This window comes from Pongo abelii, chromosome 2 (assembly GCF_028885655.2).
Source record: "Pongo abelii isolate AG06213 chromosome 2, NHGRI_mPonAbe1-v2.0_pri, whole genome shotgun sequence".
In the NCBI taxonomy this organism is placed as follows: domain Eukaryota; kingdom Metazoa; phylum Chordata; class Mammalia; order Primates; family Hominidae; genus Pongo; species Pongo abelii.
Window position 1 is genome coordinate 8605424 of NC_085928.1, and position 13720 is coordinate 8619143.

The 13720-nt window shown below is 45.1% G+C and overlaps 2 protein-coding genes across 2 annotated transcripts in view; one reads left to right on the top strand and one right to left on the bottom strand.

Annotated features, from left to right (window-relative positions):
• LOC134761106 (uncharacterized) overlaps positions 1-2924 on the bottom strand; it is an 11408-nt gene extending 8484 nt beyond the window's left edge. Inside the window, exon 1 of the mRNA XM_063722447.1 lies at positions 1039-2924. Within this exon, the coding sequence (XP_063578517.1) occupies positions 1534-2295 (762 nt within the window). The 5' untranslated portion in view covers positions 2296-2924 and the 3' untranslated portion in view covers positions 1039-1533. The remainder of the gene's footprint in view (positions 1-1038) is intronic.
• The window catches only part of ISY1 (ISY1 splicing factor homolog), a 31482-nt gene continuing 19919 nt past the window's right edge, over positions 2158-13720 (top strand). The window contains exons 1-5 of the mRNA XM_002813154.6: positions 2158-2296; positions 4093-4115; positions 4688-4739; positions 6318-6383; positions 6564-6606. Of these exons, the coding sequence (XP_002813200.1) occupies positions 2294-2296; positions 4093-4115; positions 4688-4739; positions 6318-6383; positions 6564-6606 (187 nt within the window). The 5' untranslated portion in view covers positions 2158-2293. The remainder of the gene's footprint in view (positions 2297-4092; positions 4116-4687; positions 4740-6317; positions 6384-6563; positions 6607-13720) is intronic.

Here is a 13720-nt window from a genome sequence, read left to right on the forward strand (position 1 = left end):
GTCACATTGGAAGTGAGGAGCGCCTCTGCCCGGCCGCCCTGTCTGGGAGGTGAGGAGCTTCTCTGCCTGGCCGCCCCGTCTGGGAAGTGAGGAGCGCCTCTGCCCGGCCGCCCATCGTCTGGGATGTGAGGAGCACCTCTGCCAGCCGCCCCGTCTGGGAAGTGATGAGCGCCTCTGCCTCGCAGCCCTGTCTGGGAGGTGAGGAGTGCCTCTGCCCGGCCGCCCTGTCTGGGAGGTGAGGAGCGCCTCTGCCCGGCCGCCCTGTCTGGGAGGTGTACCCAACAGCTCCAAAGGGACAGCGACCATTGGGAGTGGGCCATGAGGACAATGGCGGTTTTGTTGAAAAGAGAGGGGGGAAGTGTGGGGAAAGGAAGGAGAGATCAGATTGTTGCTGTGTCTGTGTAGAAAGAGGTGGGCATAGGAGACTCCATTTTGTTCTGACTAGGAGAAATTCTTCTGCCTTGGGATGCTATTGATCTATGGCCTTCCCCCCAGCCCCCTGCTCTCTGAAACATGTGCTTTGTCAACTCAGGGTTAAATGGATTAAGGGCGGTGCAAGATGTGCTTTGTTAAACAGATGCTCGAAGGCAGCATGCTCTTTAAGAGTCATCACCACTCCCTAATCTCAAGTACCCAGGGACACAAACACTGCAGAAGGCCGCAGGGACCTCTGCCTAGGAAAACCAGAGACCTTTGTTCATGTGTTTATCTCCTGACCTTCTCTCCACTATTATCCTATGACCCTGCCATATCCCCCTCTCCGAGAAACACCCAAGAATGATCAATAAATACTTAATAATAAAAAAAAAAAATTGTCACATTTCAGGTATGAGATTCAGGTGACTATTCTAAGTACTTTTCCTGTCCTGTCTGATCCTGAACCACATGTCAGCTGCTTCTCTCTTTGGCTTGTGCCTCCTGCCTGCGGCTAGGGTGCCCATCACTAGTTAGGTCCCATGGTGGAGGGAGTCCCTGCAGCTAAGGCACCATGCTTGAAAGGGGAAAGCGGCTGTAACAGAATTTGCTGCGGGCCCTCACCTGAATTCCCCACCACAGTTCCTCTCATTGCTGACACCATGCGGGAATAACCATCAAAACGTCTCCTACCAGGGACCTCTCCTGTCTTCCTGGTCCTTGTCTAACGATCTTCTGGTCCCAGCAATGTGCTCAGGACACAGTGACCGCACTTCTCCAACCACCCTCCTGCCCTAAGTGGCACTTTTTGCCTGGAACTTAAAATTTTAAAAGAGGATGACCTCAAGCATCGTCCAGCTCTGAAAGGCCCCGGGATTCCAACAGACCAGCTCAGAAAAACTAGAAATGGCCCTAAGAAGTGACAGGGAAAAGTAAAGGAGTTTACGAAGCCCAGCCAGCTCCAACTCCAGGACGCACACTCCAGCTCCCACTAGAGGAGCTGTCGGGGCTGTAGATCCCTAGTCGCAGAGATGAGGTCGAGTAATTTCCAAAAGGGGACATTTGCTCTCACAGAAGAACCAAGAAGGAAGCCGGTGGGATTAGAGTAGCGGCAATCACTCAGACCGCGCCCAGCGCTGCCTGCTCCCGCAGTACCAATAGTGAACGCAAGACATTTAGTATGCCTGTTTCTAGAGCTAAGACCCGTCGCCCGGGCTGTGTCCGAAAACCGCCAGTCCCTCTGAGCCAGTCCCTCTGCGCAAGCCCGATCACACGTCTGCGTGTGATGATGCCGCGTGCCGGCGCTACCGGAAGACCGCCTGCCGGAGCGCGGGAATTTTCTCTCCCAATCTCCGGCCGGATCTCCCTTTCACTTCCGGTCCTCCCTTGCACTTCCGGTCCCTTTCTTTTACGTTTCCCACAAAACATCAGGCTCTGTGGGCAGTTAGAATCTTCAGTTCCTGTGAGCATCGCTTCGTCCGGGCACTTCCGGACGAAGTTCACTTCCTGTCCCTTTCTTTTACGTTTCCGACAAAACAGTGTCTGTGGGCAGTTAGACGCTTCAGTTTCTGTGAGCGTCCGCTTCGTCTGGGCACTTCCGGTACTCCCATTCACTTCCGGTCCCTGTCTTTTACGTTTCCGGCAAAACATCAGTGTCTGTGGGTAGTTAGAATCTTCAGTTCCTGTGAGCGTCGGCTTCGTCTGGGCACTTCCGATACTCCCGTTCACCTCCGGTCCCTTTCTTCTACGTTTCCGACAAAACATCAGTGTCTGTGGGTAGTTAGAATCTTCAGGTCCTGTGAGCGTCGGCGTCTTCTGGGCCTGTGGAGTTTCTTGGACAGGGGCCTCGGGGCTCCAGGACGGCGCCCTTAGCGACACCATGGTGAGTAGGGTGGGCGGCTGAGGGAGCGAGTGGATGGGCGGGCAGGCGGGGGGGCGCCCAGTCCACCTGGGGCGCTCGTTCGGTAGAGGCTCAGGCGTGCAGTGCTGAGAGCTTCAGGTTCCTTGGTGTAACGAGGGGATTCTCTTCCTGCCTCCATTAGCTGTCACAAATTGGAAAACTGGAAACTCGGGAGCCGCGTTACCGTCCTGGACAGTGTCTTAATCCCGATGAAGCTCTTTACGTTAACCTGAGGGAAATTGAAACACGGAGAAGCGCTAGGTCTCCCTCCGAGTTACGGTGCATAGTGTGGGCCGGCTGTTTGTCCCTAAATACCACAGAGAAGATTAAGAGCAGTTGTGACTATATATTTCTGGGATTATTTCATTTATGTCCGTTCTCAGTCTGCTCCATAATATACGAACATCACGAGGGTAGGGTCTTTTCCTTATTGCTTCCTTAATGTCTGACACAAAGTCGTTGCAGATGTTGAATAACTATTGAATAAATGAATGGCGTAGACAGAAAGTGTTCTATGAGGGTGTGCTCTCTGTGGTCTGGCGTCATTTGTTGGTTTCTTCATTTCTTCAAGAAGCATTTATGACGTGTAAATATAAGAATACACGTAGTGCGGGTACAAAGATGATTGGTACCGGCACTACGTAATATTGGCTACTGTATTATTTTCATTAAGTGAAGCCCCTATAAGAAACATTGGGCGTCATGGTTAGGTTATAAGAGATATATTGGAAGCCATTGTAGATTGATGAGCAGAAGCTCCCAAGAAAAAGAGAGAAACCAGTGGAATAGAAGTAGCCGTTTCGCGGGAGGCTGAGGCAGGAGAATGGTGTGAACCCGGGAGGCGGAGTTTGCAGTGAGCCGAGATCGCGCCACTGCACTCCAGCCTGGGCGACAGAGCGAGACTCCGTCTCAAAAAAAAAAAAAAAAAGTAGTAGCCGTTTCTGTGAGAAGGTATATCCCAAATTACTGCGGTGTTTGCCTATCTACCAGGCATTTGCCAAGTTTGTTTCTGTGTCAGTTGAAGGGGAGAATCTCAAAAGAGATTTAAATTGAACTCGATTTTGCTGAGTGTCTATAAATTGCATGCCTGGTGTATTTGTCTCATGAAGATATCGTGACAGCTCTGTAAGATGAGGTATGATCTCTATTGTAAAGATGGGGAAACTGAGTGATAGAGAGACTACTTCTCACAGATGGTAAGTGGAAGAACTGGGAATGTAAGTCCCTGACTTAGCCAGGACTCTTTCTACCTAGACTACAACCCAGAAAACTCGTTCTCTGTCAGACACTGTGTTTCAGGGATAATTGAGTTGACATTTAGTGTGACAGTACTTACATAAAACTTTACGAAAGGCAGTCTTCAGACTTATTTTCCCCAAATACCACTGGCAGGGAACAGGCAATTGTGATGCTGGGTGTTAAATGCCACGGTAAGTATAATCCTTGATAGAGGACACCAGCCTAACTGGGAAGAAGGGGTCACAGAATAATGTTCTGGGTGGTCAGGAAACAAGTAAAATTTGAAGGAAGAATAATGCAAGTTAGCCAGATACAAGGCGTTAGGGTCAGTGGAGGAGTAAAGATTTTAAGTAGAGGGAGGAGCAGACTTGGTCACAGGATTTGGACATCTTTTGATTTTTGTTTATTGTTGTTCATATAGTACTTCAAGTGGTTTGCTTGTGATTGTATTCTTGTAAAACTTTTCAATAAAAAGTAAATGGCAAGAAAAAAATATATTTTAAACATGGGCATTTTTCTTCTCTTTTCTCTCTTTCCAGGCCCGAAATGCAGAAAAGGCCATGTAAGTATCAACTTGTTTTTGGCTGTAAATTTTTTGTAACTTAATAACCACCATGTAACTCTTTGTGTATTTCCTCTTTTTGGTATCTGAGCCTTTTGAGAAGTTGTTTCTTTCTTTACATATGTTAAAAATAGCATTCCTGTTTTTGCCCATTTGTTTTCTCCATTTATGTGTTTTCTCACAGTTTCCAGAACTTAAACACTGGATGAACATTTGTTCACCTGTGGTTGGTGTAGGGGTTGTGAGAGTGACAGCCAGGGAACACCATGATGTTAGTCTTTTAACACCTGGATGTATTGCTTATCACAGTGGTCTGATAAGTAGAGTTTCCCACAGTCCTTATGTGTAGTGTAAGTAAAATAGATTCTTGGGTATTCAGGAATACAAATTGCCTCATAATCCCTACTCTTGAGAACATGGAAGTCCCTAACTACTCTGTGATTTCTTAATTACTATATATATATATGAATGACATTAAATATGGTCATAAGCAGATCTACCCCATCCAGGAACATGGGTAATGAGAAGTCGGTATGAGCAGGATCTAATGGAGTCTTTTATATCCCTGGTAGGACGGCCTTAGCAAGATTTCGCCAGGCTCAGCTGGAAGAGGGAAAAGTGAAGGTTGGTGTAAATCTTCCTCATGAATTGTAAAGTGTCAAGAATAAATGCAGGCTGGGCGCAGTGGCTCATGCCTGTAATCCCGATACTTTGGGAGGCTGAGGTGGGTGGATCACTTGAGTCTAGGAGTTTGAGACCAGTCTGGGCAACATGGCAAAATCCCTTCTTTACAAAAAATACAAAGATTAGCCTAGCCAGGCATGGTGGCACCTGCCTGTAGTCCCAGCTACTGGGGAGGCTGAGGCAGGAGAATCGCTTGAATGCAGGAGTCTTACATTGCAGGGAGCCATGATCATGCCACTGCACTCCAGCCTGGGTGACACAGTGAGAACCTGTCAGAAAAAAAAAAAAAAAAAAAAAGCAGGGTGCAGTGGCTCACGCCTGTAATCCCAGCACTTTGAGAGGCTGAGGGGGGTGGATCACTTGAGGTCAGGAGTTTGAGGCCAGCCTGATTAACATGGTGAAACCCCGTCTCTACTAAAAATACAAAAATTAGCTGGGCATGGTGGCAGGCACCTGTAATCCCAGCTACTTGAGGCTGAGGCGGAAGAATCACTTGAGCCCTGGAGACGGAGGTTGCAGTGCACCGAGAGCGCGCCGCTGCACTCCAGGTCAGCAGACTTCAAACTTCAAAATTTCTATTTCTTATCTGTACCTGCTGACGCTCTTGAGAGTCTGTACACTTGAATTCCAATACCTCCCCACAGCTGAGGCAGGGTGATGGATCTGGCTGCTTGTTTTTCCGTTTCTTTTGTATTATAATGACTGGGCCCGGCCCTCTTTTTTTTTTTGAGATGGACGCTCTGTCACTCAGGCTGGAGTGCAGTGGCGTGATCTGGCTCACTGCAACCTCCAACTCCCTGATTCAAGCAATTCCCCTGCCTCAGCCTCCTGAGTAGCTGGAATTACAGGCACATATCACCACACCCAGCTAATTTTTTTATATTTTTAGTAGAGACAGGGTTTCCCCATGTTGGCCAGACTGGTCTCAAACTCCAGGCCTCAAGCAATCTGCCTGCCTTGACCTCCCAAAGTGGGAATTACAGGGATGAACCGCCGTGCCCGGCCTGATGACTGGGTCCTTTATTACTCCAGCTCTAATATTGAATAGGGACTGGAGTATGATGTGGAGAACAGCTGTAAGCTGAAACCGGTAAATTATTTCATTTCTTAGAGACTCACCAAATTAGAGATAATATATACCATTCTTTGGATTTTTTTTTAATTTTATATACACACATGTATATGAATACACCCATATTTATGTATGTTTGTTTTAAACACTGATAGACATTGTTTCTTAAGGTACTATAAATATGCCATGAAATAGCTATAACCTAGTTTGGCTGTCTCTCTATTGCAGGACAGTTAAGTTCTTTCCAATACTAAATACAATGCAATCAATGTTTTTCCTAAGGAGAGATTGTAGAATGAGGTTTAAGGCTTGATGCAGATCATCTGGAATGAAAACTTCAAATATTTTTAGGCCATTAGATTTAGGCTTAAGGCCTGAATCAGTTGTGAATGTTGTATGAAACTTTTAAATAGTATAATGGAAATGTGTTTTTTTTTTCTCCTTAGGAACGAAGACCCTTTCTGGCCTCAGAATGTACTGAGCTGCCTAAAGCTGAGAAGTGGAGACGACAGGTATGTTCTGGGTAAATCTGATTTCAGTAGAAGTAACAAGTCTCTCATTTCTTCTTATTATCTAAATGACTGCTAGACCAAAAGTCTAAGTATTTTTGAATACTAATTTTGAATTATAGTTTTTCTGTGCTTTCTAACATATTCAAAAATCATTAAAATGTATTACTTTTTTTTTAATAGATCATTGGAGAGATCTCTAAAAAAGTGGCTCAGATTCAGAATGGTAAGCAAACTTGTTCCTTTAAAGTGCTTGATTCTCAAATCCACAGTTAGACTTGAGGACTTCAATACTCCTTTCACAATAATCAATAGAGCAAGTAGATAGTAAATCAGTAAGGACATAGAAGAGCCAATCAATACGATCAGTCAGTTTGATGTAGTTGAAAGTTGTAGAATACTCTACCTCACAACACTGTACCTAACAAAAAAGAATACGTCTTTTTTTTTTTTTTTTTTTTTTTTTTTTTTTGAGACAGAGTCTCACTCTGTCACCCAGGCTGGAGTGCAGTGGCGCGATCTCGGCTCACTGCAAGCTCAGCCTTCCGGGTTCACGCCATTCTCCTGCCTCAGCCTCCCGAATAGCTGAGACTACAGGTGCCCACCACCATGCCCGGCTAATTTTTCTGTACTTTTAGTTGAGACAGGGTTTCACCGTGTTAGCCAGGATGGTCTTGATCTCCTGACCTTGCGATTTGTCCGCCTCAGCCTCCCAAAGTTCTGGGATTACAGGTATGAGCCACTATGCCTGGCCTAATACATGGTCTTTTTTAAGAGCACATGGAACATTCACCAAAATAAAACATATTCTGGGCTGCAGAACAAATGTTAGCAAATTTAAAATATTTGAGGCCGGGCGCAGTAGCTCACGCCTGTAATCCCAGCACTTTGGGAGGCTGAGGAGGGAGGATCCCCTAAGGTTTGGAGTTTGAGACCAGCCTGACCAACATGGAGAAACCTCATCTCTAATGAAAATACAAAATTAGCTGGGTGTGGTGGCTCATGCTTGTAATCCCAGCTATTTGGGAGGCTGAGGCAGGAGAATCGCTTGAACCTGACGGGCGGAGGTTACAGTGAGCCGAGATCACGCTATTGCATTGCAGCTTCAGCAACAAGAGTGAAACTCCATCTCAAAAAAAAAAAAATTGAAATTACACAGAGTATTTTCTCTGATTATAACAACAGATTCATATCTGAAAAATTCCTAAATATTTGGAAATTAAACAATGTACTTGTAAATAATTCATGTGTCTGAGAGGAAACAGCAAAGAAATTAGAAGATATTTTGAATTTAATTAGAGTGAAAACATAATGTCAAAATTTAGGGGATGAAAAAATTTATGGGATATAATGCTTAGATAAAAATGTATAGCACTGGCCTGGTGTGGTGGCTCACACCTGTAATCCCAGCACTTTGGGAGGCCGAGGCGGGTGGATCATGGGGTTAGGAGATAAGAGACTATCCTGGCCAACATGGTGAAACCCTGTCTCTACTAAAAATACAAAAGTTAGCTGGGTGTGGTGGTGTGTGCCTGTAATCCCAGCTACTCAGGTGGCTAAAGCAGGAGAATCGCTTGAACCCAGGAGGTGGAGGTTGTAGTGAGCCAAGATCGCGCCACTGCACTCCAGGACTCCATCTCAAAACAAACAAACAAAAAATACATATGTGGCACTGAAATAATAGAAAATTATGAAAGTTTTCAAATCAGTGATCTAAGCTTCTACCCTATGAAATTAGAAAAGAAGAGCAAATTAAACCCAAAGCAAGCAGAAGGAAGGAAATAGTAAAGATAAGAAATCAATAGCATTGAAAACAAGATGAATAGAGAAAACAGACCAACAGCTGGTTCTTTGAAAAGATCAATAAAATTGATAAACTTCTAGTAGACTGACCGAGAAAAAAATATACACAAATTAAGAATATTGGGAATATTACTATAGAATCTACATACATTAAAAGGATAATAAGGAAATATTACAGACAATGTTATACCCATAAATTTGACAACTTAGATGAAATAGGTTAATTCCTTACAAGACACAAACTGCCAAAGCTCACTTAAGAGAAGTGGTCCTTTTTTTTTTTTGAGATGGAGTCTCACTCTGTCACCCAGGCTAGAGTGCAGCGGCGAGTTCTCGGCTCACTGCAACCTCCACCTCCCTGGGTTCAAGCAGTTTCTCCCACCTCAGCCTCCCGAGTAGCTGGGATTACAGGCACCCTCCATCATACCTGGCTAATTTTTTTTTTTTTTTTTTTTTTTTTTTTTTGAGACGGAGTCTCACTCTTTCACCCAAGCTGGAGTGCAGTGGTGCGATCTCGGCTCACTGCAGGCTCCGCCCGCCGGGGTTCATGCCATTCTCCTGCCTCAGCCTCCCGCGTAGCTGGGACTACAGGCGCCCGCCACCTCGCCTGGCTAATTTTTTTTTTTTTTTTTTTTTTTTTTTTCTGAGACGGAGTCTCGCTCTGTCGCCCAGGCTGGAGTGCAGTGGTGCAATCTCGGCTCACTGCAAGCTCCGCCTCCCGGGTTCACGCCATTCTCCTGCCTCAGCCTCCCCAGTAGCTGGGACTACAGGCGCCCGCCACCACGCCCGGCTAATTTTTTGTATTTTTAGTAGAGATGGGGTTTCTCTGTGTTAGCCAGGATGGTCTCGATCTCCTCCTGACTTCATGATCCGCCCATCTCGGCCTCCCAAAGTGCTGGGATTACAGGCGTGAGCCACCGCGCCCGGCCTAATTTTTTGTATTTTTAATAGAGACGGGGTTTCACCGTGTTAGCCAGGATGGTCTCGATCTCCGGACCTCGTGATCTGCCCGCCTTGGCCTCCCAAAGTGCTGGGATTACAGGCGTGAGCCACTGCACCCGGCCAAATTTTTGTAATTTTTTAGTAGAGACAGGGTTTCACCATGTTGAACAGGCTGGTCTTCAATTCCTGACCTCAGGTGATCCACCCTCCTCGGCCTTCTAAAGTGCTAGGATTACAGGTGTAAGCCACAGTGCCTGGCCAAGAAATAGTTCATTTTGTTTTGTTTTGTTTTGTTTTGAGACAGAGTCTCGCTCTGTTGCCCAGGCTGGAGTGCAGTGGCATTATCTTGGCTCACCGCAGCCTCTGCCTCCCGGGTTCAAGCGAATCTCCTGCCTCAGCCTCCTGAGTAGCTGGGCCTACAGGCGCCCACCACCACGCCCAGCTAATTTTTTTTTGTATTTTTAGTAGAGACGGGGTTTCACCATGTTAGCCAGGATGGTCTCGATCTCCTGACCTCATGATCTGCCCACCTCACCCTCCCATAGTGTTGGGATTATAGGCGTGAGCCACTGCACCCAGCCCTGAAGAAATTTTTGATTGTTACAACTGGAAGGGTGCTACTGGCGCATAGTGGGTAGAGGCCAGGGATGTGCTAAGCCTCTTACAAGTAATTATCCTAAATAAACTACAGTGTCAATAATTCTACTGTTTAGAGACAGTTCAAAAAGAAATGGTAAACCCGAGTAGTCCTATATCTGTTAAAGAAATTGGGGCTGTGCACCGTGGCTCACGCCTGTAACTGCAACACTTTGGGAAGCGGAATTTGGTGGATCACCTGAGGTTAGGAGTTCAAGACCAGGCTGGCCAACATGGTGAAACCCTGTCTCTATGAAAAATACAAAAATTAGCCAGGCATGGTGACGCATGTGTGTAATCCCAGCTACTTGGGAGGCTGAGGCAGGAGAATCACTTTAACCCAGGAGGCAGAGGTTGCAGTGAGCCAAGATTGGGCCATTGCACTCCGGCCTGGGTGACAGAGCGACAGTCCATCTCAAAAAAAAAAAAAAAAAGATGGAAAGAAATTGAATTCATTTCTAAATACCTTTCTAAAAGAAAATTCCAGGCCCAGATGGCTTCACTGGTCAGTTCTACTAAATATTTAAGGAAGAAATAATACCAACTCCACATAGTTTCCTCAAGAAAATGGAAGAAGAGGGAACACTTTTTAACTCATTTTATGAATTTTAGTATCAGCATTACCCTGATGCTAAAATCACAAAAAGATATTATGAGAAATAACTACTGACAATATTTCCTATGAATATAGACAAAAATCTTTAATGAAACATTAGCATATCAAACCTAGCAATGTACGGCCAGGCGTGGTGGCTCACGCCTGTAATTCCAGCACTTTGGGAGGCCGAGGTGGGTGGATCGCGAGATCAGAAGATCGAAACCATCCTGGCTAACACACGGTGAAACCCCGTCTCTACTAAAAATACAAAAAAATTAGCCAGGCATGGTGGCTGATGCCTGTAGTCCCAGCTTCCCGGGAGGCTGAGGCAGGCGAATCGCTGGAACCCGGGAGGCGGAGCTTGCAGTGAGCCGAGATCGCACCACTGCACTCCAGCCTGGGCGACAGAGCGAGACTCCGTCTCAAAGAAAAAAAAAACCTAGCAATGTATAAAAAAGATAATACACCACAACTAAGGAGGATTTATTCTGGAAAACCATAGTAGATTCAGCATTCAAAGATAAGTGAATTCACTGTGTCATTCTAAAGAAGAAAATCTGTATGATGATCTAAGTAGATGCAGAAAAAGTATTTGACAAAATTAGACGTTTATTCATGATAAGAACTCAGCAAACTGGGAATAAAAGGGAACTTTTTACCCTGATAAAGCACTTCTTTTTTTTTTTCTGAGACGGAGTTTTGCTCTTGTCACCCATGCTGGAGTGCAGTGGTGCAATTTCAGCTCAATGCAACCTCCGCCTCTCAGTTCAAGTGATTCTCCTGCCTCAGCCTCCTGAGTAGCTGGGATTGTAGGCGCCAACCACCACGCTTAGCTAATTTTTGTATTTTCAGTAGAGACAGGGTTTTACCACGTTGGCAAGGCTGGTCTCGAATTCCCAACCTCAGGTGATCCACCCACCTTGGCCTCCCTAAGAGCTGCGATTACAGGCATGAGCCACCACACCCGGCCCTGATAAAGTACTTATAAGAAACCTATAGCCAATAAACTATTTAACGGTGAAGGAATGAATGCTTTCCTCGTAAGATCAGGAATGAGGCAAAGACATCCATTCTGACCACTATATTCAGCGTGATTCCAGAAATCCTAGCCAGTGCAGTAAAGTAAAAAAAGGAAATATAAGGCATAAAGATTAGAAAGTAATAAATAAAACTGTCTTTATTGTAACATAGAAAATCCTATATAATTTTCTTTTTTTTTGAGATGGAATCTCGCTCTGTCGCCCAGGCTGAAGTGCAGTGGTGCAGTCTCGGCTCACTGCAACCTCTGTCCCCTGGGTTCAAGTGATTCTCCTGCCTCAGCCTCCTGAGTAGCTGGGACTACAGGCATGCGCCACCATGCCCGGCCAATTTTTGTATTTTTAGTAGAGACAGTTTTGCCATGTTGGCCAGCCTGGTCTCGAACTCCCAACCTCAGGTGATCCACCCGCCTCTGCCTCCCAAAGTACTGGGATTATAGGCATGAGCCACCACGCCCAGCCTAAAATCTTACATAATTTTCTATGTAGAAAATCCCAAGGAACCTACAGAAAGACTTCTAAAATGGATAAGTGAATTTATCAAGATCACAGAAAAGAAGTTCAATATACAGAATTATATATATACACACACACACCCATAAATATATATATATCTATATCTATATCTATATATATATATATATATTTTTTTTTTTTTTTTTGAGGTAGAGTCTTGCTCTGTCACCCACGCTGGAGTGCAGTGGCCCAGTCTTGGCTCACTGCAACCTCTGCCTCCCAGGTTCAAGCTATTCTGCCTCAGCCTCTCGAGTAGCTGGCACTACAGGCATCCACCACCACACCTGGCTGATTTTTGTATTTTTAGTAGAGACAGAGTTTCACCATGTTGGCTAGGCTGGTCTGGAACTTCTGGGCTCAAGTGATCTGCCTGCTTCAGCCTCCTAAAGTGCTGGGATTACAGGTGTGAGCCACCATGCTCAGCTTCAAAATTATATTTTTATATACTAACATTGAACAGCTGGAAATACAACATTTTTTAAAAGTGCTATTTACAAAAGCACCAAAACACAATAAATAACTTAGGTATAAATCTTTTTTATTTTAATTTTATTTATTTATTTTTTTGAGACGGAGTCTTGCTCTGGAGTGCAGCTAACTGCAAGCTCTGCCCCCCCGGGTTCTTGCCATTCTCCTGCCTCAGCCTCCCGAGTAGCTGGGACTACAGGCGCCCACCACCACGCCTGGCTAATTTTTTTTGTATTTTTAGTAGAGACGAGGTTTCACCATGTTAGCCAGGATGGTCTCGATCTCCTGACCTTGTGATCCACCCGCCTCGGCCTCCCAAAGTGCTGGAATTACAGGCATGAGCCACCGCGCCTGGCCATTCTTAGGTATAAATCTAACAAAATACAGTCAGGATCTGTATGCTGAAAACTAGGATGCGATGACTAAAGAAACCAAAGAAGACCCGAATGAATGGGGAGATACACTGTGCTCTTGTATGGGAAGACTTAACACAGTATAGATGTTAATTCTTTCTCTCTTCAAATATATCACAATCAAAATTCTAACAGGATTTTTTGTTTACATTGACTGTCTGAAATTTAATTGGAAAGGCAAAGGAACTACAATAGCCAAAACAATTTTGAAAAGGAACAAAATTGGAGCATTCATTCCACCTGATTTCAAGATGTAATAGAAAGCTCCAGCTTCCAGATAATGTGGTATTGGTGAAAGGACAGGTTACATAGACCAAAGAAACAGAATTAGAAGTCCATTAGAAGTCCAGAAATAGAGCCACACATAAATGATTCAGTTGACTTTTTTTTTTTTTTGGAGACAGAGCCTTTCTCAGGCTGGGTAGCCTGGAGTACAGTGGTGCAGTCATAGCTCACTGCAGCGTCCACCTCTTGGGCTCAAGTGATCCTTTTGCCTCAACCTCTCATGTAGCTGAGACGGCAGACGCATGCCACCATGCCTGGCTAATTTTTTTCTTTCTTTTTTTTTTTTTTTTGAGATGGAGTCTTGCTCTTTTGCCCAGGCTGGTGTGCAGTGGCACGGTCTCGGCTCACTGCCTCCAGGGTTTAAGTGATTCGCCTGCCTCAGCCTCCCAAGTAGCTGGGACTACAAGTGCGTGCCACCATGCATGGCTGATTTTTTGTATACATATATATATATATATATATATATTTTTTTTTTTTTTTTTAGTAGAGATGGGTTTTCACTGTGTTAGCCAGGATGGTCTCCATCTCCTGACCTCCTGATCCACACACCTTGGCCTCCCAAAGTGCTGGGATTATAGGCGTGAGCTGCTGTGCCTGGCGTGCCTGGCTAATTTTTTTTTTTTTTTTTTTTTTTTGAGATGG